Raw genomic sequence first — 27,560 nt, forward strand, 5'->3', positions numbered from 1 at the left:
TAAACTCGTTATTTTTCCTGTACACGATATTGGGCCTCGGGGTTTGGGCTTTCATTTGCCGTTCGGTGGAATAAAATATACCAACAATTGCCTAAGTTATGAACTTTTTACTAAAATAAGGCATAATTAATATTAGTTATACGCCACCCTGGGCAACTGTTTAATTTTATTAATTTTCATATTTTCCATTGAAAATTTTATATTTTTGTTATGGTAGCACATAGCCTGAATCACGTTTGTAATACGAAATTCCATAATACAAACTATTATGGCAAGTAATTAAAATTTTCGAGTGGAAACAAAAAATTTATTTTCCAAGTTGATACAAAAATATTTAGATTTACACTTAATTATTATAAAACCTATTTTCCGTATTAAATACTCTTCAGTTGTAGTATTATTTTATACATTCTTGGCTTTAATTTGCCATCCTGGTTATTGAAATATTCCAAGAATTTCATGAGTTATGATTATTTTTCCAAAATAAACCATAATTAATATTAGTTATACGCAACCCTGGAAAAAATATTTAATTGTACTTATTTCCATATTTTTAAAAGCAAATTACAATTTTTTGTTATTGCCCTGCATTCCTTCTGACCTTGTCTAAAATACAAAATTCTGAAAACATAAATTTTCCATAAATAAATGGTAAAATAATTTTATATTTTCTTCTTCTCTTTACAGTTTATATACGCTTTATCAACAGCCTTAAAATATGCTGCATAAATATGAACTACAACTGGTTGCTGTTGGACTAGTATTTATGATGATAAACTAGAAATGTAAAACACCCCCCAAAAAACACCAACAACAATATTAAAACAAAAATGTATACTTATGATTTAATAATTAAGACTGATGATAATAATAATAAAAATAATCATGATAATGATGCTAATGGAAACAATGTTGCCGCGTCAAATGTTGCTACACAATTTCAAATTACAATGTTGCTGCAGCAATCTGGAGAAGCTGAAATATTTCGCCATTGCCGTGATAGCAAATAAATAAAGCTTAGTAGAGTACACAATTGCTAGGCACCAACTTAATTTAAAATTGAAATTAGTAATCCAAAAAAAATATATTAATAACAAGCAAAAAATCATATCCTTGCGCAAAAGGATAACAACAAATAACTAAAGTTTAAGAAAGTTAAAACAAAATATTAGCTATAACTAAAAGTCAACCCCAAAAGAAAAAAAGTAGACCTGACACATCTATCAAAATGCCGGGTGGTCGAAGAGGTTTAGTGGCTCCACAAAACACATTCCTGGAGAATATCATACGTCGTTCCAACTCACAACGTAAGTAGAGAAGAGACTTGAAACTTATTTAAATATTTTTTTTTAATTTCCTTTCTCTGATGACCCAAAAAATAAATTCACTGCCTGTGTTTCCGGTGGGCTTAATGTCATCAGCCTCAAATAAAAACACAAGGTTTCATAGATACGAAATCCTGTAAAATTTGTTTGAAATTTTTATAATTTTCTTTGTGACAGAAATATATTTAAGAAGTTCTACAAGAAATGAAGCTGAATGTACCACTTTATCATTATCAAAATAAAAAGAATATGATTCTACAGATTCTTGGCCTTCATTTGCCACATCGTTGAAAGAAATATTCCAACAATTGTAGGAGCTATGCATATTTTACTAAATTAACCCAATAATTTAAAATACTTATACGCAGCATGGGCCGATTACTACGAACTACTCATATTATTATTATTTAAAGGAAATTACTAATTTTAAATTTTCTTTCGTATATCTGATGGCCATATCAAAAATACAAAATTCCAAAAATCTAATTTTTTGCAGAAAAAAATATATTTTTTTTTTAAACAAAAAGTTATAATAGAAATAATTGGAGTCTAATTAAATAATTTTATGACTAATGTAAAAATGTATTATGAGCTCTGTATTTTTCGTTATTTTCTTAAAGGACGAAAGTTATCCCTGAAGTCCTAGCTTTCATATGCCACATGACTGCATTAAATGTGCCCCTAATTGAAGGAGCTGTGAATATTTTATTAAAACAACCCACAAATTAATATTAGTCATACGCACCTAGGGACAATTATTAAAACCATTTTATTAAAATAATTTTTAGGGCAAATTTAAATTTTTAATATCATATTGAATAACTGATGAGTTCATCTTAAATACAAAATTCCAAAATCTCGAAGAGGAGATATTTTTTTACCCTACCACAAAGTTGATGCAATAAATGAATAATTCAAAATATTTTTAATAGAAATTCATACGAACCATATATTTTCCGTTATTTTTCCTGAAGAATGAGTTATTCTCAAAAGTCTAAGCTTTCATTTGCCATAATAATGAATAAAATATGCCATTAATTGGAGGAGCTATGAATATTTTATTAAAACAACCCAAAAAATAATATTAGTCATACGCACCCAGGGACAATTATTTAAAATATTTTTGAATAATAATTTTTAAGGAATTTTTAAATTTTTAATACTTCATTGCATATGTGATGAGTACACCTAAAATACAAAAAGAACTAATTATTCCTAGAAGTCTAAGCTTTCGTGTGGTATGCCGTTGACTAAAATATTCCAACAATTGTGGGAGCTATGAAGGTATAGCTAAAATAACTCAATAATTAATATCAGTTATACGCACCCTGGGACAATTTTTTAAAATCCTTTATTTTAAGAATTTAAAGTCAACATTATTATTTTTTTTTTTTAATTTTGGATTGTACATCGAAGCGTTAGTCCAAAATATAAAATCTAGAATTTGTGTAGAGGAGATTATTTTTCCCCAACAACAAAATTGATGCAATTAAGACGAAGTTTTGTAAACATTCTATATAAACCATTTTTCCAAAGTGGAAATTGTTCCGCGAAGTCTCAGCTCTCATTTGCCATACAGATCTCTAAAATGCTTCGACATTAGTAAGAGCTATTTTACTGAAATTATATAATAATTACTATCAATTATACGCACCCTGGGAAAATTATTAAAACGCCTTTAATTTAAAAATTGTTAAGGCAACTTTAATTGTTTTAATATTTTATTGCATGTTGATGAGTTCGTCTAAAATACAGAACTTCAATATATCGAATTTGTGTAGAGGAGATAATTTGTTACCAAACTCGAAAGTTGATGCAATTAAGACGTAGTTTTAATATAAATTTCATATGAACTATGAATATTTTGTTATTTTTTCTAAGGACTGAATTGTTCCGCGAAGTCTTAGCTTTCATTTGCAATGCAGGTCAATAAAATATTCCAACAATTACCGATGTTATGCATATTTTACTAAAATAACTCAATAATTAATATTAGTTATACGCACCCTGGCACAAAGAGGTAAAAAATATATTTTTTAATGATTTTCAAAGACTATTTTGAATTTTTTATTGAAACGCAAAGCTGACAATTTTATCTAAAATTCAAAATTTAAAAAAATCAATTTATTTTGGAGGAAATAATTTTTAGAGCATTTATGTTCGTGATGCCGCAGTTATTTTGTATTTTTTACATTTTATTTAATTAAAAATTCGAAATTGTGTAGTAAATGGATACGAACTATGTATATTTCGATGTTTTTCCCAAAGATGATATTGTTCCTTGAACTCTTAGCATTCATTAACCATGCAGATGAATGAAATATTCCAAAAATTGTGGAAACTATGAAGATTTTTCTTAAATAACCCATGAAATAATATAACTTATACGCCCACTGATACAATTATTAAAAATACAATTTTTGATTTTTTTTCGAGACAGTTTCATGTTTATACCTTTGAATCGGATAGTTGACGAATATATCTTAAATACAAAATTCCAAAATCTGAAATTCTTATGCCGGAAATATAATTTTTTGTCAAAATATTAGATTAATTCAAAAAAAAAAAAAAATATATATAGTTATATAGCAACTTCATATGAATTATGTAGGTTTTGTAGCTCTCCTTTAAGAATGAAATTTTTCCCCTAATTCTTAGCTTTCATTGGCTATACAGATGAACAAGATATTCCAGAAATTGTGGAAACTATGAATATTTTTCTAAAATAACCTAAGAAATAATATTACTTATACGCAGACTGTGGCAATTATCAAAAATACTATTTTTTAATATTTTTGTGAGACATGTTGATGTTTTTATTTTTGATTCACATAACTGATGAGGGCTTCCGAAATACAAAATTCCAAAATCTCAAATTCTTGTACCGGGAGTATATTTCTTGTGCCAAATAATTACATTGATTCATTTAAACAAAAGTTTTAAGCAAATTCTTGCGAAAGAAGAAATTTTCCTTGTTTTTCTCGAAAGCAGAACTTGTTTCCTGAGGTCTTAGCTTTCATTCGCCATGCAAAACAATAAAATATTCCAACAATTGTAGAAATTATGCATATTTTTCCAAAATAACACAAAAAATAATATTACTTATACGCCCACTATGACAATTATTAAAAATATTATTTTTTTATTATTATTTCGAGACAACTTTTATCTTTTATTATGGAATCATACAACTGATGAGTACTTCTAAAATACAAAATTCCAAAATCTCGAATTCTTCTGGCGGAAATATATTTTTGTTCCCAACTATAACGTTGATTCAATAATATAAAAGTTTATGGCAAATTCATATAAAAGGAATAAATTTCTTTATTTTCCTCTAAAACAGAACTTGTTTCCCGAAGTCTTAGCTTTCATTCGCCCTACAAAGCAATAAAATATTCCAAAAATTGTAGGAGTAGTGAATATTTTTCCAAAATAAACCAATATTTAATATTACTTATACGCAACCGGGTACAAATATTAAAAATGCTGTTTCTTATCATTCTTTAAAGGCAACAAGGAATTTTTAATATTGAATCCCATAGCCTGTTAGCGTAGCTAAAATACAAAATTCCAAAATCTCAAATTCTTGTGGTGGAAATATATTCCTAGTGTCAATAATTTCATTGACTCAATTAAGTAAAAGTTTCATAGCAAATTCGGGTGAAAGAAATAAATTTCTTTATTTTCCTCTAAAGCAGAACTTGTTTCCTGAAGTCTTAGCTTTCATTCACCATACAAAACAATCAAATATTCTAACAATTGTAGAAGTTATGAATATTTTTCCAAAATAACCCAATAATTAATATTAGTTATACGCAACCGGGTACAAATAAATAAAAATTCTGTTTCTTAACATTCTTTCAAGGCAACATGGAACTTTTAATTTTGAATCCCATAGCCTGTGACCATAGCTAAAATACAAAATTCCAAAAACCCAGATTCGGTTTGCGGAAATGTATTTCACCTCGTCATGAAGTTTCACAGTCCTTTATATCCTTTTAATCCCTCCCCCGTTCCATAGAAGTAATTAAAAAAGCGACTTGTATTTTTCTGCCCTCGTGTAAACAAACCTCAATTTCTTGTTATCCATGGGCAGCAGCAGCAGCTGCTCTCAGCATTGATTTATATTGCTGCCGATAAATCTTAGCAATTTCTTGTTAAACAATTTGCTTATCTAAATTATTTTTTTCTCTCTGTGTCATAATAAATGATGGGTTGCAGTGGACTTTATGGTCAAACGCCCTATTTTCCGACGAGTAGGAGTAGAGCAATTTCTATGGTCTGCTGGATGTTAGAGGTGCTTTTCTAAAGCCTCTTTGAAATCCCTTTGAAATTCCTTGTAATGCTTTCTATGCTGCGACCAAGCATTGTGGTGGCCTAGAGATTTATACGCTTTCTCAATAACAGAATTTTTCGATTTATATATTTTTCCAAGATTGCCATAAAAATGTTTTCATTTAATGCTGTCGTGTGGTGTTGACTTTTGTGCGCCCCAACTTGAAATGCGAATTTCAAAAGGACTATTGGTTTTGTTGTTATCAGCAGGGAAACCATTGAAAATCACTCAATACTGGGCTAATTCGTGGCTATCTGAAGTCGTTGTCGATATGGGTGTGTGTGTGTGAGAGAGAGAGATAGGAGCGCTTGAGTGTTTTTGTATCTGGCCAATTGTGGCTAAAAGGCGAAAATGTTTTTGGTCAAAGCCAAATGGGGTTGTAAAAATTTATCGCCAGCATTAGGGTAATGAATTCCAGTGGGAATTTCCCATTACAAAATAGCCTTGGGCAAGTGGAGAGAAATTTTTTTCTTTTCTCTCCAATTGCCCTTTAAATTTTTCTCTTGTCACCTTAAATTCTCTGAAAATTTAAGACCTTTTTTTGGGTTATGTTTTGTGGTGTTGATGCTGATGGTTGTATATTTATGTAGAGAGCCCCACACACATACATATTTAACATGACCACAAAGACTACCACCACAATGAATCTGGTTGGATCTGAGGGTGTGTGAGTGTGTCAAAAGTTTATAAGCTTTAATTTTGATTTTGGGTTCCACACACAGTGTTCTGGTTTTATTTTTTCTTGCACTGATATGACATTGATGCTCCTCACCCCAAACGGGCAGCACTCAATAGGTGCAACTTGCAACAATGGCAGTGGCTTGGTCCTACCCTTCCCTCCGATCCCTGCTGGCACTGCAGTTCCCTGTCAATGCTGCTGCTGCTGATGATGATGATAAATCAACAGCGTTGCAGCTCAAGTCTTGTGTATGTGTGCGGTTTGGATGATGGTTTTTGCGGATAACCACATGAGGTTTATGAATAATATTTATTGTTCTTTCGAAAGTAACAATCATTTATGCCACAACATGATTGCCACACGGAATAAATGGCAAACTCGCATACAAAAACCCATATGGAGAGCCAAAATTTTAAATGCCATAAAAAGTTTACATTACTTGCAGGGAATGAGAGCGTGAACTCAACTTCAATAAAATATTTTTATTTTCCAAAGTTGGTGGTTTTTCCAAGGTCCCCGAATGGCCTGGTCAAATACGTGGGATATTCCATAAAAAACTGCAGAGTTTTAGACAAAATCATGGTCATTCTAAAACAAAAACATATTTTGGAAAAATTAGTTGCTTTATATTCTTCGGAATTTTATGTGAATCTAGGGCACCTTTAAATGAAATATTTTTATTTCATAATTTTTGAATATTACTTGAAGTATTGTGAATCCAATACAAAAAGAATTTCGAAAAAATTCCCCACAATATGGAAGTTATGAAGAAAATACTAAAATAGTCCAGCAATTAATAACAATCATACGCAACATAGCACCACAACTAAATACTGCCAATACACCTTCAAATTTGAAAAATATGATCAGCATTGACTCCAAACTTTTATTTTATACTACTGAACTATAGAAAACGTTAGATCGGAGCACCAAATTATTTAATTTTTTATAATAGTGGCTGTTCCAAAGTATTCCTTAAAAAGGTTTTTTTTTTCAAATATCAAAAGCAAGGATCTATCGTATTTGTTTGTGTTTTATGAGAATTTCACAAATATTAAAGACAACTTTCCATTCTAAATTCTTGACAGCTTTTTGTGAAGTGTTCTGGGTCATGTTCAGAAAGAATTTAAAAATAATTGCCTGCGATGTAGAAGTCAGGGGGAAAATGACAAAATATCACATTCCTCGGAATTTTATGTGAATCTAGCGACTTTTTTAAAAGAGATATTTTTATTTCATAATTTTTGATTATTCTTTGGAATATAGTGAAACCAGTTCATAAAGAATTTCGAAAAAATTCCCCACAATATGGAAGTTATGAGGAAAATACTAAAAAGGTACAGCAATTAATAACAATCATACGCAACACAGCACCACAACCAAATGTTGCCAAAACGCCTTCAAATTTCGAAAATATGACCAGCAAAGATCCTAAACTTTTATTTTATACTCCGCAACTATTGAAAACGTTACATTGGCGCACCAAATAATTGTATTGTCTGAAATACAAAATATTCCTTAAAAAAGTTTTTTTTTTGAAAAATCAAAAGCATAGACTTTTCCCATTTGTTTGTGCTTTAAGAGAATTTCACAAATATTAAAGATAACTTTTCATCATAAATTTTTGACATCTTTTTGTGAAGTGTTCTGGGTCATATTCAGAAAGAATTTTGAAAAAATTGCCTGCGATGTAGAAGTCAGGGGGAAAATGCCAAAATATTAGAATAGCTTTTAATAATCATACGCCTCCAAGTTCCACATTAAAATTCTCTGCCAAATACTTTGTTTTTCATTAAAAATTTTAATATTTTCCAAGTTGTAGTATATGCTACCAGTTGTAGTATATGCTTAATAATTTTCACTTAAAACACTTCAGCATTTTGGAAAAAATGATAACGAAGAGTGGTCAAAAATTAAGTTTTGTTAAATCGATATAATATTTCTTTAGAATTTTAAGTAAAGTTAAAGCATATTTTAACAACAAACTTCTGTCGTATTATATTTTTTTAATACTCTCGGTAGTGTTTCGAATCAAACTCAAAAAGAATTTGGAAAAAATGTTAAACACTCGAGAAGTTATGGGGAAAATACCAAAATAGCCCAATAATTAAAAGTATTCATACGCAGCCCAGTACCACAATAAGATATTGACAAAACAATTGTTTTCATATAAAATTTGGTATCCTTCTCGATGTCGTTTTACAGCCTTGACAGGACTATGGAATTCTCCATAAAATTATCTGGGGGCTTAAAAAATATAAACAAGTTAAGCCAAAAATATTTTACTGAGAAAACAGTTTTTCATATTCTTTTTTAGGTAAATTTGGCGAAAATTTTGTCAACATATTTTTGTGATAAATTTTTTTTAAATTCTCTGAAGTGTTCTGAATCGCATTCAAAAGGAGTTTTTATAAAATATCAAAAAACATAGAAGTTAGAGGGAAAGTTAAGTTAAGGAAATGGCTAGGAAATTTTCTGGCCTCACCGCAGGCCATGGAATTTTCTATAGAAAATTTATGGCTTCTCCCAGGCCATGGATTTTTTTTATAAAAAAAATTCTAGCCTCACCACAGGCTATAGAATTTTTTATTAAAAAAATTCCGGCCTCACCCCAGTCCATGGAATTTTCTATAGAATTTTTTCTGGCCTCCGTCAGGCCATGGAATTTTTTTATAGTAAATTTTCTGGCCTCCGTCAGGCCATGGAATTTTCAATAAAAAACTTTCTGACCTCAATACAGGCCATGGAATTTTCTATAGAAAATTTTCTGGCCTCACCGCAGGCCATGGAATTTTTGGCCTCCGTCAGGCCATGGAATTTTCTATAGAAAATTTTCTGGCCTCCGTCAGGCCATGGAATTTTCTACAGAAAATTTTCTGGCCTCCGTCAGGCCATGGAATTTTCTACAGAAAATTTTCTGGCCTCCGTCAGGCCATGGTATTTTCTATAGAAAATTTTCTGGCCTCCGTCAGGCCATGGAATTTTCTATAGTAAATTTTCTGGCCTCACCACAGGCCATAGAATTTTCTATAGAATGTTTATATAGTAGGACCTTTCCAATTTCATAAAAATGTCCTGTAGAAAATAACATAGCCTTACAAAAAATGTATAATAAAATCTATCCCATTTTGAATGTCGAAAGTTTTAAATAATTTGAAGAATATTTTTAGGACTGTTTCTCGTCTTAAATTTTTGTATTATTCTGCGGAGTGTTCTGAGCCATATTCAAAAAGAAGTTTTGAAAAATATCTTGAAATATAAAAGTTATGGGGGAATTACTAAAATAATCCAGCAATTAAAAATAATCATACGCAAGCCTGTACCACATCTAAATATTAGAGAAAAACGTCCTAATTTCTCTAATTTGAGTGGATTTGATTACCCAATTTACGATTTCTAGATTTCCAATTAACCGATCAATTTCATTTTGGGTACAAAAAATTTTTATTGCCTAAAAATCTGGGCTCCAGAAAATATTTCCTCAAATTCCATAAAAATTTGTGAGCTTCTTAAACAATGCTTTATTAAGTTAGGCAAATATGGCCAATGTTAGTTTTTTAAATTTAATCTATTCATTCTTCTCACTAAACCTTTAAATGAATATTTTAGATATTTATTAAATATTTAAAATTCCTTCAGCCACCCCCTCCAAGTTTTTTAAAAATTTCTTGCTGCTAAACCGAAAGTTATGTTTTAATTTGTTCGTTTTGGCAAACAGCCTCGTCAGAGACAGGCCACTACCAATGAAAATTTAAATATTTCATGAGACTTCTATTTATTACTTCTTCTTGCTCCCCAAAAATCTTGTTCTCAACCCCCCTAAAACATCCCCTAAAATTATAGACTAAAGGTGTCTTACATTATTAGCTTCGTACTTTTATTTAAATAAAATATTGCCGATGCCTACTTTCAGGCTGCTTGCAACTTTTGTGTCAGTGTGAGTGTGTGTGAGAGAGAGAAAATTTCCTTTCGCCTGCCGTTCAATGCCACTCGCATTTTGCACCGCTGAAGGTTATCTCTTCCCTTCAAACTTACCTTGGGCATTGGCTTACTGTTGCTCTTTCAGCCATTCATTCATTCATTTTTATGACCCTTTATAAATATTTCCGTTTATTTTTCGTTTGGCACGGTGAGTGTCGATATTTTTATTCGGATACCTTTTGAATGACCAACATTTATAATATTTTTTTGTTTTTTTTTTCTTTTTGTTGCATTTGGGGAAATTATTTCTTTGTGGATTTCAGTTTCTTTTTTAGGGGAAGGAAATAAGCAAGATTGTGTAGAAATGAAATGTAAAAAAAAATCCGTGGAATTTAAAGATTCTAAAAAATTAATAAAGCAAATTGGTTACAATTAAATAACCTCAAAAATTCCATGGTCTTAAAATGTTAGCAAATCTACGGGAAGTTTCGTGGCCTTAAATATTTTACTCTATTTTTTCATTTCCAAATTAAAATGTTTTATCCTGGATTTATTTACAAATTTTGAGAATATTTTTTTATCAAAAAATTAATAAAGCAAATTGGTTGCAATTAAATAACTCCAAAAATTTCAAGGTCTTTAAATGCTAGCAAATCTACGGAAAGTTTCGTGGTCTTAAATAGGTTACTCAATTTTTCTTATTAAATTTCCAGAGTAAAATAAATTATCCTGGATTTATTTACAAATTTTAAGAATATACAATAGAATAATTTTTCTTTATAAATTTTGGTTTTTTCTCTGAAGGGTTCTACGGGCTTGTGCGGAAAAATTTTGAAAAACGTCCAAGAAATATATGAGTTATGAACAAATTACCAAAATAGTCCAGTAATTAATAATAATCATACGCAACCCAGTACCACAGGCAAATTTTGTCAGTATTTCCATATAATTTTTTAAAGAGTATCAATAATTAATAAAACAAATTGGTTGCAATTAAATAACCTCAAAAATCGTGGTCTTTAAATCTAAGAAAATCTACGGAAAATTCCGTGGTCTTAAATAGGATACTCAATTTTTTTTATTAAATTTCCAAAGTACAATAAATTATCCTGGATTTATTTATAAATTTTAAGAATATTTAATAGAAAAATTTTTCTTTATAAATTTTTGTTTTTCCTCTGAATGGTTCTAAGGGCTTGTGCTGAAAAATTTTAAAAACGTCCAAGAAATATATGAGTTATGAACAAATTACCAAAGTAGTCCAGTAATTAATAACAATCATACATAACCCAGTACCACAGGCAAATTTTGTCAGTATTGCCATATAATTTTTTAAAGAGTATCAATAATTAATAAAGCAAATTGGTTGCAATTAAATAACCTCAAAAATCGTGGTCTTTAAATCTAAGAAAATCTACAGAAAGTTTCATGGGATTAAAAAAGCTTGTTCAAATTTCTAGAAAAATGTCAAAAATAAATTACATTATCCTGGATTTATTTATAAATTCTAAGAATATTCAATAGAATAAATTTTCTTTATAAATTTTGGTTTTTACTCTGAAGGGTTCTATGGGCTTGTGCAGAAAGACTTTGAAAAAAGTCCAAGAAATATATGAGTTATGAACAAAATACCAAAATAATCCAGTAATTAATAGCAATCATACGCAACCCAGTACCACAGGCAAATATTGTCAATATTGCTTTAAAACGACTGAAATTAAAATTGTTGATGAATTTTTATATGAAATAATAATAGAGCCATAAAAAGCATTCAAAATTGGTGCTCTTACAATAAATATAAAAAAAATTCTGAAGAATAATCAATGGTCTTAAAATGTACAAAAAATAAAAAAAAACATCTTTAGAAAGTTTGGTGGAGCAAAAATTCCATATAATTTTGTTCAGGCAAACGGCTGAATTGCCTGGTAAAGCTTTGGAAGCATCTACCGTGAGTGTGATGGTGGACAACTTGCTCTTAGAGCCCAAACAAAATCCAAGATCACTTTTTTTACCTTGAATGTTGTAGCTGGCAGAAACGTTGAAAACGGTTGGAACCCAAATCCAGAGTAATGAAAAAAAAAGCTTTTATATTTCGCTATATTAGAATTCTTTTTATTAGGATGGTACTGGATTTGGACTGTCAGGTTCCAGAGTCGAATTAGAATAGAATTCAATAAGACGCGGAAATTAGACTCCCAATATGGCCATTAGAGAAGGCCGATAAAAAGAAAATATGAAAATGGGAAAAGGAAAAACATAGAATAATTATCTTAACTTCGATAACAGTTCTAATGGATAGTACACTAACAATGGTGCTATTCATATTTAAGATACAGTTTAAGGAAATGAAAATGGTTTACGTTTGACGTAAACATTCCGCCCCCCATGGCAAGGGGACATGACAATTATATAATCAATTCATTTAGGACTAAATTCATATGACTAAATGACTTAATGCATAACTTATTATATCATAATACAATATGTCTTCAAGCGATTTCAATTGGCATATTAGTATTTAAAAAAAAGGTATCGTAAATTCAGAATAAAAGTGGTGGAAGAGAGTACAATTATTTGTATTAATTTGAAAATGTTCCATATAGCACTAATCCGAAAAGGGTATTTTGAGCTGTAGGAAGTCCATGGCGAATAAAGATGCCGTCGACAATAATTTTGGAATATATGTCAACACCAATGACGATATCAACAGAAGCTGCCTTATAGAATTTGCTATCTGCTAGGACGAAGTTTTGAAACTGAGTTTTGAAGACTCGGGCAGCGATTGCTTAGGAGTTGTAATTCCAATCCTGTTCCTCATTCGCAATATAGCCTCTATCTTTGTCTTGGAATCGACGCAGGATGTCAAGGTGACGGGGCACATAACTTCATCTTCCAACTCGAGCGTAGACAACCCCAACTTATCTACGAAGCGTTTGGAAATGCAGCTCATGGGGGCCGCGGAATCCAATAAACACCTTGCCAACTGTGTGCTATTTGCTCCGTTGATTTTGACGACTGCAGTAGGAAGAAGAGGGGTGGCATTCTGCCTAAGAAGTGCCGACAAAGAGGTAATACTGGATGTCGATGTTGACCTCGGTATTGAGCCGGTAGTATCTGAAGAGTCCTTGGGGGTGGTGATGTCAAGAGGGGTAACCATCTTATTGGTATTTTGCGGCACAACCTGCAGGCAAATTCCGAATAACGAGAAGACGAAGGACCCTTCATTGTAATATTGTAAATAAAGAACTGAAAAAAAGGAATGAATTAAAAAAAAGAAGAATGGAATTGAATTGAACTAAAATAGAAAATGGAAAAATTATTTGTCTCAGGCTTTGTATGAGGATAAAGTCTAAGACTGGTTATCTGGTAAGATGACCAGCTTTGTAATTGGCCGGGTGATTCTTCCCTTCTGAGTGAGAATATCAGCAACGCGCACTTTCTGATCATTGCCATGATAGACACGAATCACTCTGCCCAAACGCCAACAGGTCGGAGGGAGATTTTCTTCCTGAATAACCACCAGCATATTTTCTTCGACATCGCGTTCTGGACTTTTCCATTTAGTCCTTTTATGAAGTTCCTTCAGATATTCAGTCTTCCATCTGCTACAAAAATGTTGATACATTGATCGGAGTCGTTGCCAGCGATTTTGAATAGAAATGGATGACTGGGAAATTTCTGGTTCTAAGGGAGATAGTATAGGAGAACCGATTAAAAAGTGTCCAGGAGTCAATGCGGTGAAATCTGATGGGCTTTGAGAAGATGGGGATATTGGTCTAGAGTTTAGACACGCCTCAATTTTAGTCAGTAAGGTTTGAAATTCTTCGTATGTGTATTTTGTATTGCCAGCAACTTTGCGGAAATGTTGTTTGAAACTTTTTACGCCGGCTTCCCAGAGTCCACCCATATGAGGAGCTCCGGGAGGTATGAAATGCCATGTCAAATTTTGGTGGGCGTAATTAGACATTAGAGCTTGATTCGAGGTATCGATAAAATCTTTTGCGATCCTCTTGGAAGCTCCGACAAACGTAGTTCCGTTGTCAGAGTGCAAATGGAGTGGGCAGCCACGACGGGAAACAAAACGGTTAAAAGCTGCCAGAAAATTGGATGTGGATAAGTCGGATGTTGCTTCAAGGTGAATTGCCTTTGTGGAAAAACAGACAAACACACACACATATCCTTTGGTAATCCGACAATATCTTCCAGTATGGCTCTTGATATCAAAAGGTCCTGCAAAATCCAAACCGGTATGTGTGAATGGTCGGGATATTTCACATCTTTCTGGAGGCAATGCAGCCATCAACTGCTTTTGGCATCTTTTCTTATATATGACACAGATCTTGCAATTTCGTATAATGGATTTTATAAGATTTTGAACCTTTGGTATCCAGTATTGTGTACGGACCAATCGGAGGACAAGTTGATTGCCCCCGTGTAGACTTATCAAATGGATATATTGGACTAATAGTTTGGAATATTGACAGTTGTATGGAACAATTATAGGATGTCTCTCGTTGTAGGATAACTCTGGACATACTTCAAGTCGACCGCAAATTCGCATTAGACCTTCGGAATCTAAGAAGGGATTCAAACTCAATAGTTTACTAGAAGAAGGAATCGGTCTTTGGATACTCAGCGCCATGTACTCATTTGGGTAAAATAGCCTTTGGTATATGGATATCAGCTTTGAGCGAACATGGATGATTTCTTGAGCTTCTATGACGTTACCATAACGTCTATTATTGGTCTTATATCGTGGATGAGTACCATTTATAAAACGATATACATACGCCATAATCCTTAGAGCTCTTGGGTAGGAAGAAAAATTCGTTAAGTAATCGTGGAAGTTTTCGAAATATGCAAAATGTGTCTTTACCGACTTCTTCTCTAATTCAGTTGGTTGGACATCTTGATTAGAGTAATTTTCCCAAGGAGTGTCAAATTCAGATAACCATGCAGGACCTCTCCACCAAAGATCATTTTGGATTAGATCCTGTGGATAGACACCTCTACTCGCGAGATCGGCGGGGTTGTCCTCTGAACTGACGTGGTGCCATTTTGGTGGATCGACAGTTTGGATGATTTTAGAAATTCGATTTGCCACAAAAGTATTCCAATGACATGGTTGTTTTGCTAACCATGAAATCACAATGGTGGAGTCCGTCCAGCAATGTAATGAGTGACGGTGAACGTCGAATTGAGGCACTAAATTGTCAATTAGCTCAGCAAGGAGAGTAGCTGCACATAATTCCAGTCTAGGAATAGATAGGGACTTAATCGGTGCTACTTTCGTTTTGGAAGCCACTAAGTGGGTGTACACAGTAGTTGGAGAAACAATTCGAATGTATAGTACTGCGGCATAAGCCCTTTCTGATGCATCCGAAAACCCGTGGAATTCAATTTCATGGTCTGGGACAAAGTTAAACCAACGTGGAACACGAATCTCATTGATGGAAGAAAATGAAGACTGAAATGCTTTCCATAAGTCAATTGATTCTGGTGATATCTCTTCATCCCAACCCACTTTATCTAGCCATATTTTTTGCATAATTATCTTGGCTAATACAATGACCGGCGAAATCCAGCCAGCAGGATCAAATAGTTTTGATATTTGGGAAAGAACCTCTCGTTTGGTATAAGTATGGGGAGAAAATGCAATGGAGGAGAAATAAAACTGATCAGAATACGCATTCCAACGAATGCCTAACATTTTAGCTGCACAATGTGCGTTAAAGTCTAAAAAGCCATCATTAAGAAGATCATCGGGTGACAAGTCCGAGAGAATTGTTGTTGAATTGGAGGTCCATTTTCGCATGTTGAATCCTGCGGACTTCAGAGATAGGATTAATTCACGTACGGTTGAAATTGCTGTGTGTATGTCATGTGCCCCTGCAAGGGCATCATCCACATACATGCAATTCTTCAAAACATGACTAGCTAATGGATATGAATCATGGACGTCATTGGCTAGTTGAATCATCGTACGTATCGCAAGATACGGTGCACAGTTAACACCAAAGGTTACAGTTTTCAACTCGTAATCCTTTATTGGTTCAGTTGGATTCTGGCGGAACAGGATTCTCTGAAAGTGGGTGTGAGAAGGAGACACAAGGATTTGACGATACATTTTCTCTATATCACCACTGAAAACATAGCGATAAAAACGCCACTTAAGGATGAGAATAGTCAAGTCGTTCTGTAAGGCTGGACCAGTATACAAAACGTCATTTAGACTTGTACCATTCGATGTTGCGTAAGAAGCATTGAAAACCACACGGACTTTAGTGGTAGAACTATCTGGCTTCACAACAGCATGATGCGGCAAATAGTAGTGATCGGGAAATTCTGAGATTGTAGGAGGTAGAACAGGAATCATATGTCCTAGTTTGACGTACTCTTCAATATTAAGATCATATTCTCTTTTCAATTCTGGATTTTTTAGCAGACGACTTTCATTCCGAATATATTGGGCCATCGCACCTTTTCTCGACTGACCTAAGGTTAGTGAATCGGAATATTCGTCTTTAAACGGAAGCGAAACAGTATACCTTCCATTCCCATCTCTAGTTGTCGTTCTCTGATAAATTTCTTCACATTGTCTATCTGCTTTGGACATTACACGCTGTTGTGGAATATTCTCCACCTCCCAAAATTTCAGAAGACTTTTTTCTAAAGAAATTTCGCAGAAGTACGATACACATGTAGAGAAGGACTTTGGAGCTTTGGTTGGAATGGGGCCAGTGAGGATCCATCCGAATACGGTCTCCTGGGCGAATAAGGATCCGCAAATCGCTCGCTGGCACCCAGATAACATGACAGAAGGAAGTAAATCTGCGCCAATTAGGATATCAATCTTGGAGCTTCGGTAAAAATACGGGTCAGCTAAGTCTAACTTTGGTAGCGAATAGAGAATATCAGACCCTATTGTGCAGGTTGGAAGGTTATTAGAAAGATGAGGCACAATTAAGGCTGAAACATCGATCTCGAAAGCTTTATCCGCATAGGAGCCCAGGATAAAGCGACATTCTTTTTGAACAGCAGCTGAAACCGTGTTATTAAGGCCTGATATGATAGCGGATGTAGGTTTGGAAGGTAACCTGAGGGCATTGGCAGGTTTTGAGATATAAAGGTACCTTCTGAACCTGAATCTATGAGGGCCCTCGCTATATAACCAACACCTGCATGAATAACTTTTACTACAGCGGTACCAAGCAAAACGCCGTTTGAATTAACCGCGAAACAATTTTGAATAACATCGGTTGAAGAGTTAGTGGACTGTATGGAGGAATTTGGAGAAGCTTGGAATGCAAATGTCCTAGGCGTTTGAAGTGGTGTATTGGAAGCTGAAGGAGAAGTACTAATGGGTATATTTTGTTGCTCAGCATCCTTATGGAGGAGAGTATTATGTCGTTTTTGACATTTGAAGCAAGAATTTTTGCTTTTACAATTTTTGACAGCATGGGAGCTGGAAAAACAATTTAGACAGAGATTGCTGGCCTTTATTTCCGCCAATCTCTGTGCGTAATTAAATGCTAGGAACCGAGGACATTTCCTTATTATGTGGAATTCATTGGAACACAATCGACATTTAGTTTTGTTGACGTTGGTTTGGTATGTCTGATGCCTGTCCTTCTGATTCTTTGTATTTAAAGGTTTGGACTTATCCTCTTTGGACTTGGAATCAGAAGAACTTCTCATTTCAGAGACAGCCTCCAATGTTCTATACCGGTTGGTAAGAAATATATCCAATTCAGACCATTTTGGAATGCTGGTTTTATCCGAGAGTGTTTGTTCCCATAAAGTTAAAGTAGAATCTGGAAGACAGTTGGAACAAATGAACACGAAAATCGGATTCCAGCTTTCAACGTCAACATCATAAAGCTTTAGAGTGGATATACAAGAATTGATATCTCTTTGAAGCTTCTTGATGGATATTGCAGTTTCTGTATGAATATTGACAAGTGAAAATAAATTCTTTAGTTGGCCATTAACCAGCACTCGTTTGTTCTCAAACCTGGAACATAGATTGTTCCACGCTAAGGTGAATCCGGAATTCGTCAAAGGACTTTTCCTAACAATGTCGTGTGCTTCACCTTTGGTCTTCTGACTTAGGTAGAACAATTTTTCTACTGGGCTTAATTTGGAATTGCGTATGCAAATGGCCGTAAACATGTCACGAAAGCTTGGCCAGGATTTGTAGTCTCCATGAAATGTGGATAACTCAATTGGAGGCAAGTTAAAAGCGTTACTGGACCGTAAACTTGGACTAGAAGAGGAAGGAGAGAGAGGTTCCAGAGCTTCATTGAGCTTTGAGATACAACGACAGTAAGTTGAGTAGGATTTCTTATATTTATCCTTCACTGTCGCTACCTCATTGGTTTCTCTATCATCGGACACCTCTTCATCTTCTTCTTCATTTTCCAAATCCGCCAGACATTGCTCATAAGCTTGTTTAAGATGTGACCATGTGGATTTCACCTCTTCAGTGTGGGTTTCCAGCAAACACCGAGTTGTTAGAGGAAACTCATTGGCAATAAGTGCCGCTTCAAATTCTACCAAGCTGTCAGCTAGGCGAATGAATTTGTCGAGTGACATGACTACAAGCAAGAAGTTTGATGGATCAAAGACAATAGAATGAGTGGATAAAAATTATGCAAGACAAGTGGTTATATCGGAGTAGGGCAACTAGGACTGGTGAAAGAAACAACAAACTGAGTTCACCGTGTGTTCCAAATTTGAAAATGATGAAAAAATAGCATAAAATGTCCTGGTAGAAAGTACGGGTACCAATTGAATGCTATTTTAGGAAAACCTAACTTGAAACGAACAGGAGATTGTATTATCATTAATTTCAAATTCCACTGGTGGAATATTTTAGTAATTTTATTGTATTTATTTTATTTTAATTAATTAATTATTTCCTTTGATTTTTATTGAACGTATTTAATTATTATTATTATTTTAATTTAATTAAAAGTATTTTTTTTTTTATTTTAGTTTCAGAAAAATAATATTTTTCTCTAGTAATTTCAATTAATGATTCTCTTGAATTTAAATTTCAATTAAATAATGTACTTGATTCTTACCAATTATAAACTTTTTCCTCAAATATCAATTAATTAATTTTTTTTTTTAATATTGATCAATTTGCTTCTTTAATTTGAACTAATGTGTTGAATTACTCTTAATTAACTCTTGTTTCTTTTTTCTTAACTTCAATTAATTAATTCTCATTAATGACATTTAATTGGTTGAATTTTCAAGTAATAGTGAAAAGCGCGACAAGTATCTATATTTTTTGTTTAATATTTTTTTTTTTTGATTGTAGAAAAGTTATATTTGGTACCACTGTGCGTTGGTATCCAGATATTATTATTTGTATCTAAATGCTTCTAAATGTGCTTCAGAGACATCACAAGCAAAAACACGACTTTGCTAAAGTAGAAAAACAGCTGATCGTTCAAGAGTTCATTGAACTCAATGTAAGTGGAAAGAATTTGGAAGAATTGGAATAAATGGAATAATTTGGAATGATATGCTCCGCTCTGAGCAATCAATCCTCCGTTGGTATGTGTCGGACTCTCAAACAGCGAGAATGACACGTAAAAATAAATAGAGAAAAGAACACAAATGTAACAACTGATTGAGCGGAGAACTCAAACTCTGCAATAGTAGTTACACGGCAATGATACAACAACACGATTGAGTTGTAATCTCACCCACAATTGACTAGCGCATTCTCATTGGACATGCGCACTCAAAGCAGAGAATGTAAACATTGGTTGCAATAGGATGTATGTGGCTGAGGAAGAGAACGATGAGTTGAGCTTTAGTTTCAGCATGCACGAGAGAAGCGCATTCTCAGTGGACATGCGCATTCGAATAATAGAAAAGAAGAGAATGATGCTGGAACTGACTTAAGAGAAGTGTGCAAGCTCTGATCACCACATACATACACAAGAGTAGCATATGCTCATTCGGACCAATGAAGACGAAGAAAGGTAAGCTGAAAATAACTTAAGAGAACATGGCAAGCTTGGATCTCAACATCCATAAATAAGAGCATGTACTCAGTGGACATGCGCGCTGGGAATAAACATGAAGCTGAAAAAGAGAATGGAATGGACAATGCAAGACGAGTGAACAACAATATGGAAGAGATCATGCATGGAGGTTGCTCACTCCCATGTGTATTATGAGTGCCTGGATGATCATTGAGAAAGCACTTCTAATGTATTTTCAGGGTAAACCTGAAATGCATCTGGTACAACAGAGAGATGTTCCCATAAATAAATAGTGAACAGTGAGGCTGTCGCAGATAAATGTTATGACTCTGTTATTAACAGAGTTCTACAGAACACGTTTTTTAATTTAACAGCCTCGGATCTGTTACACTAAGGAGCAAATGTACCACTTATGTTCACACATATTTTAAACGAATTTTGCCCCTTTTTTTATTATTTTTTTTCCAACAAAATGTTTCCTTTTTACCGAAATTTTTAAGAACTTCCCACAGAGATTTTTTTGTAGTCTCACTCAGGGCTATTTTTCAACACACAGGATATCAATATTTTTTTTTGTAAAAAACTTACTCACAATCCTCTTGTTGTATTAAGGCAGTCTCCTCTTAGTAAATCCTCTTAGTCTTCCTCTTAGTAAATCCACAATTCCTAGGTTGTCGATCTTCTCAGCTTAGTTATTTGGGGAATTAGCCAGGAATTTCCAGATATATAATTATTTTGAAGTTTATATTTTGGGGTGAAACACGACACGGCACTTTATATCAAATTGAGTGAATCTTTCGACTTCTTGTTGTGTACTGAAACGACGAAATTATTACAAGAGAAACGTACCTATGGAAATCAAAGGCTTCTGCAGCTGAATTCTCTGGAGAGCAGCTTGTCGATCCGGCTCGAAGGACCAAAATGTTCAGGCAAACGGCTGAATTGCCTGGTAAAGCTTTGGAAGCATCTACCGTGAGTGTGATGGTGGACAACTTGCTCTTAGAGCCCAAACAAAATCCAAGATCACTTTTTTTACCTTGAATGTTGTAGCTGGCAGAAACGTTGAAAACGGTTGGAACCCAAATCCAGAGTAATGAAAAAAAAGCTTTTATATTTCGCTATATTAGAATTCTTTTTATTAGGATGGTACTGGATTTGGACTGTCAGGTTCCAGAGTCGAATTAGAATAGAATTCAATAAGACGCGGAAATTAGACTCCCAATATGGCCATTAGAGAAGGCCGATAAAAAGAAAATATGAAAATGGGAAAAGGAAAAACATAGAATAATTATCTTAACTTCGATAACAGTTCTAATGGATAGTACAATAACAATGGTGCTATTCATATTTAAGATACAGTTTAAGGAAATGAAAATGGTTTACGTTTTGACGTAAACAAATTTTTTTATACAAAATTGAAAGCCTAACCCTATAATTCCGGGAAATCTATTTTATTATTGGATTAGTTGTATATTTGGCAAATGTTCTAAAAGATTATAAAAAATTATATTTTTTCTTCGGGGAGTTCTAAGGGTTTATGCAAAAGAACCTTGAACATTTTCTCAGTACCACAGCCTAATATTAACTATATTGCTTCAAAATAACTTTTCTAAAAGATTCTAAAAATTATTTACCTATAAAATTTTATGTTTTTTCTTCGGAGGGCCCTGAAGGTTAATGCAAAATAATTTTGAAAAAATTCTAAGAAATGTATGAGTTATGAACAAATTACCAAAATAATCCAGTAATTAATAACAATCATACGCAACTCAAAAGAAAATTGGGCGTAATTCAAAAACCTCATAAATTCCATGGCTTAAACGGAAAGTTTCGTGGTTATAAATAGGTTAGTCGTTTTTTTAATCTCCAAAGTAAAATTTTTTTATCCTGGATTTATTTACAAATTTTGAGAATATTTTTTTATCAAAAAATTAATAAAGCAAATTGGTTGCAATTAAATAACTTCAAAAATTCTATGGTCTTAAACTGTTAGAAAAATCTACGGAATGTTTCGTGGCCTTAAATAGGTTACTCAATTTTTTTAATTAAATTTCCAGAGTAAAATACATTATTCTGGATTTATTAACAAATTTTAAGAATATTCAATAGAATATTTTTTTCTTTATAAATTTTGGTTTTTTCTCTGAAGGGTTCTAAGGGCTTGTGCGCAAAAACTTTGAAGAAATTCCAAGAAATATTTGTGTTATAAACAAATTACCAAAATAGTCCAGTAATTAATAACAATCATACGCAACCCAGTACCACAGGCAAATTTTGTCATTATTGCCATATAATTTTTTTAAAGAGTCTCAATAATTAATAAAGCAAATTGGTTGCAATTAAATAACCTCAAAAATCGTGGTCTTTAAATCTAAGAAAATCTACAGAAAGTTTCAAGGCATTAAAAAAGCTTATTCAAATTTCTAGAAAAATGTCAAAAGTAAAATACATTTTCCTGAATTTATTTACAAATTTTAAGATTATTCAATAGAATAATTTTTTCTTTAGAAATTTTGGGTTTTTCTCTGAAGGGTTCTACGGGCTTGTACGGAAAAATTTTGAAAAAAACGTCCAAGAAATATATGAGTTATGAACAAATTACTAAAGTAGTCCAGTAATTAATAACAATCATACGCAACCAAGTACCACAGACAAATTTTGTCAGTATTGAGATATAATTTTTTAAAGAATCTCAAAATTTAATAAAGCACATTGGTTGCAATTAAATAACCTCAAAATCGTTGTCTTTAAATCTTAGAAAATCTACAGAAAGTTTTATGGCATTAAAAAAGTTTATTAAAATTTCTAGAAAAATGTCAAAAGTAAATTACATTATCCTGGATTTATTTACAAATTTTAAGAATGTTCAATAGAATAATTTTTCTTTTAAATTTTGGTTTTTTCTCTGAAGAGTTCTACGGGCTTGTGGGGAAAAGTTTTGAAAAAATTCCAAGAAATATTTATGTTATGAACAAATTGCCAAAATAATCCAGAAATTAATAGCAATCATACGCAACCCAGTACCCCAGGCACTGGGAAAACGTCTGAAATTAAAATTGTTGATAAATTTTTATTTGAAATAGTAATTGAGCTATAAAAAGCATTCAAAATCGATGATCTTACAATAAATATAAATTCTGTACAATATTCAATGGTACTAAAATGTACAAAAAAAAATTTTATAATTTTTATAATTTATGAAAATTGAACGTCTAACCCAATAATTCCGAGAAATCTATTTTATTATTGGATTGTTTGTATATTTAGCAAATATTCTAAAAGCTTATAAAAATTTATATTTTTTCCTCGGGCAGTTCTAAGGGTTTATGCAAAGGTAATTTTTGAAAAAAATTCTCAGTACCACAGCAAAATATTAACAAATATTGCTTCAAAAGAACTTTTCAAAAGGATTCTAAAAAATTATTTTCCTATAAAATTTTATGTTTTTTCTTCGGAGGGTCCTGAAGGTTCATGCAAAAGATTTTTAAAAAAAATCTAAAAAATAAATGAGTTATGAAGAAATTAACAACATAGTCTAGTAGATAATAAGAATCGTACGCAACCCAGTACCACAGGCAAATATTAAAAATATTGCTCCAAAATAACTTTTTTAACAGACTATTTTCCTATAAAATTTTATGTTTTTTCTTCGGAGGGTCCTGAAAGTTAGTGCAAAAGAATTTTGTAAAAAAACCTAAGAAATATATGAGTTATGAATATATTACCAATATAATCCAGTAGATAATAACAATCATACGCAACCCAGTACCGCAGGCAAATACTAACAAATATTGCTTTAAAATAATTTTTATTTAAAAAAAATGTCGGAAATAGCATCAAATTTTAGAATAAGTTTAGATTTGTTCGAATTGATAACCTTTGGCACAAATTATGACCTTAAAACGGCCAATGAAACCGTCACACGCTGCCCGAATGTTGCTCTGAGGTATTTTGGCCCATTCCCAGCGAAGAGCTTGCTTGAAGTGATCGATACTTTGGTATTTTTTAAATCCAACCTTGCTTTCCAAAATACTCCAGACACAATAGTCCAACGGATTGGTATCGGGAGATTGTGGTGGTCATTGTGCTCTGGAAATGAAGCGAGGAACCCTATTTTGTAATCATTCTTGGGTGGCACGTGCTAAGTGCGATGGTCCTGAGTCCTATTGAAATGTCCAACGTTTGCAGGGTTTGTCCAACCCTGCAGAATTTTTTTCGCGCCAATATTCGGCATTTATTCTGATGCCACGGTCGTTTAATACGCGGAGCGGAGAGCGACCATCAGCTGTTATGGCGGCCCAAACCATCACCAAGGCAGGCGCTAGAACTCTGGTGGCTAACCGAATATATTCGGCATTTATTCTGATGCCACGGTCGATTAATACGAGCGGAGAGCCCTCCAGCCTCCAGAATATTTTCGCGATAATATTCGGCATTTATTCTGATGCCACGGTCGTTTAATACACGGAGCAGAGAGCGACCATTGGCTGTTATGGCGGCCCATACCATCACCATGGCCGGTACTTGAGTTCTGGTGGCCAACCGAAGGTGCACATTTTCAGCTGACCTCTTTGGACAAAAAATGTTTTCTCACCGGAGAAAACCTAATTCGGCAGTTCACCACTTTCGGCCCAGCGAAGCAACTCTTTAGCTCTTTAAAGGCTATTTTCTTTCTGTTGCGGTGTAAGTTCTTGCACTTTTTGGAATTTCAATGGATTTACCCCGAGCTCATTTTTCAATATTTTCGAATAGAATATTGCGATATATTTAGCACACGAGCCATTTTTCGGCCACTGCAAGGCGGGTTTTCTGTTAAGTCGCTTCTTTACTTTTCGAACTGCTGCATTTCTGCTGATGTTGCTGTTATCTTCCGTCCACTTCCTTGACTTCGTCGGACTACGCTACCAGTATCGTGGTAACGAGCGATGTTACGAGACACAAACGATTTATTCGCATTTAAATGCTAGAGTGCTCTAACGATAGCCACTTTTGATGTTCCAGCCAAATATAAAGAAATCACACTATCACGCTTGAATTCCGAACACGAATAACTATTTTTCTGAAAAAGTCTCCCCGAAATGCTTTTGTGCGCTTGTCAACAATATAATGAGCTGTCACTGGAACAATTTTAACAGCTGTCGGATCAGTGGCTTAGTAATGGCAGCAGTCTGAATTTGGTTGCAATTTTTTCATCTCACCCCACATATTTTATTGATGGATGGGTTTTGGATTACAATTATATTTTCCATTAAAGAAATTGTTCTTATAGAAATGTTGTACTTTTCCTTGATGTGTTTACTTCCAAATTCAAAAAGAAATTTCCAAAAATATACATAATTAAATTTTCTAGGGACTATTTACCAAGATGACCTATTAATTATTAATAATCATACGCAACCTGGTCCAGAATTTAAATATTGCCGCTATCACTTAATATTGCATGGAAATGGATGTAGTAAAAGAATCCAAGAAATGTGAATGCTATTTAAAAGTCCTCCTCTCGCTCCTTTCTCCAAGATTCTCCAAGATCCAAAAAAAAGAGAACTTTCCATTTGAATTTTTTATGAATATCTGAGCATAGTTTCTTCCTTCTTCGGTATATTTTAAATATTTAACAAAAGTAGTTTTAAGTCAAGCCAAGCATTTTTGCTAAGAAAACGAATACTCTTTTTGTTCATTTATCATGTTTTATGAACTCAACGAAAAACGGAAATTACTTCTTGTGTTTCCACTTAGTTTCTTTTACGAGAATTTTGCGAAGGCAAAAAGTGGATGATTTGTTAAGTAGTTTTTCAATTGTCAGCGTAAATTATTGTTAAAAATGTCTTGGCTGTGCTGTTTTTGTTGTTGGAGGTCGTTTACTCGGAAACGCTGGGCAAGGTAAAGCAATTTTAGAAAATCTTGCAAACATACGGCGTGGGATAATGATATCCTTGAAGTGCTCTCTAGTTTTATTAAGGAGAAAATATTTTGGAGAGGATAGTTTTTCAAAATTGTTGTTTGGATGATTGTTGGGATTATTAGAAGTTGGTTCATTAAAACTACAAATATTTCCATGGTGATAAAACTTTTTATATTGTATCCAACTTAAAATGAGTCAGTCGTTAGCCGCCTCCACAAAAATTATGTGACCCTAGTGTTTAGCATTTGTCACAACATTTTGTTGACAAAAAGTCATTGCTCATTTCGAATTTCTTGGTAGCAAGCAACCACGATTCCTATTCGACATGCATGACATTAATGCGAAGTATATTCCCCGGAGAATGGCCATTAATACTGAAACTGTCATTAATATGGCAAATAAAGGCACTTAAAGCCATCTATTTTCCAAACAAATTAAAATAGTTTTATGTAAATGCAATGTTTTGAAAATTATAAATAAAAAAAAAAAAATATTTTCCTCTTCAGCCATGAAAAAAATATATTTAGGAAATTTTTTGCGGCTTCCTAAATTTTTTTCCATTAGCACTGAAGGGTTACCTATCATATGCGCCCAATTTTAGGAAAATATTCACCAAAGAAGAAAAGTTATCCGCAAATTACCAACTATACCCAATAATTAATAATAGTCATACGCCACCGGGTCCAATTTTGAAATATCATCGAAAATGCATGAATAAACCAAAAATGTCTACCAAATTATATATGAAATAGAAGCTGGAAATAAATGAGATTATGCTCGATACATTGCAAACCTAATTTTCCCAAGATATACCGGGAAAATTCGAGTGAGAAAAAATTTAGACTATAAATGAAATTCTGATAAATTCCAAACGCAACAAAAAAATATTTTGGGTCATAATTCATATCCATTTGTCGAATAAGGGGTCCAAATAAATAATATATCCCAAAAACCGACTATATTTGTACAATTGCACCCTCAAATCCGTTGATTTCAATTTGGGACCAGGTGGCGTATGACTATTATTATTTATTGGCATATATTAGTAAATTGGCCATATCTTTTATATTACTGAAAAGTTTTGCAAATTTCTTTTTTAACATATTAAAGAATAATACAAAATTATATAAAAAAATCCTTTTCCACGAAATACTCAAAAAATTGAACATGAATTCTGAAAAATATATAGCACATGTTTCAAAATTATTTTTTTTGGCGTATGACTATTATTATTTATTTGAATATATTAGCAATTCGGCCATAACATTTATATTTCTGCACATTTTTTTAGTCTCTTTTCAAGCAAGATAAAAAACATATTAGAGAATAATACAAAATTATAAAAATATTCTTTCCCTTGAAATACTAAAAAAATTGAACATAAGTTCTG

The 27,560-nt window shown here is 33.0% G+C and overlaps 2 protein-coding genes and 1 long non-coding RNA gene across 3 annotated transcripts in view; 1 reads left to right on the plus strand and 2 right to left on the minus strand.

The window, feature by feature from the left end:
• LOC101896376 (potassium voltage-gated channel protein eag) overlaps positions 1-27,560 on the plus strand; it is a 274,849-nt gene that overhangs the window by 108,863 nt on the left and 138,426 nt on the right. The window contains exon 2 of the mRNA XM_059118706.1: positions 688-1,307. Coding sequence (XP_058974689.1) covers positions 1,229-1,307 — 79 coding nt within the window. The 5' untranslated portion in view covers positions 688-1,228. The remainder of the gene's footprint in view (positions 1-687; positions 1,308-27,560) is intronic.
• On the minus strand, positions 13,429-21,588 carry LOC131800860 (uncharacterized). Its single transcript, XR_009341614.1, has 3 exons — positions 21,305-21,588; positions 20,857-21,083; positions 13,429-13,510 (listed from the first exon to the last, which is right to left on the minus strand). It is a non-coding gene; the product is annotated as an uncharacterized LOC131800860 (long non-coding RNA).
• On the minus strand, positions 14,955-17,062 carry LOC131800859 (uncharacterized). Its single transcript, XM_059118707.1, has 2 exons — positions 15,141-17,062; positions 14,955-15,072 (listed from the first exon to the last, which is right to left on the minus strand). The coding sequence occupies exons 1-2, from the start codon at positions 16,878-16,880 to the stop codon at positions 15,013-15,015; spliced, it is 1,800 nt and encodes a 599-aa protein (XP_058974690.1). The 5' UTR covers positions 16,881-17,062; the 3' UTR covers positions 14,955-15,012.

Source organism: Musca domestica, unplaced genomic scaffold (assembly GCF_030504385.1).
Source record: "Musca domestica strain aabys unplaced genomic scaffold, Musca_domestica.polishedcontigs.V.1.1 13, whole genome shotgun sequence".
Taxonomy (NCBI): Eukaryota; Metazoa; Arthropoda; class Insecta; order Diptera; family Muscidae; genus Musca; species Musca domestica.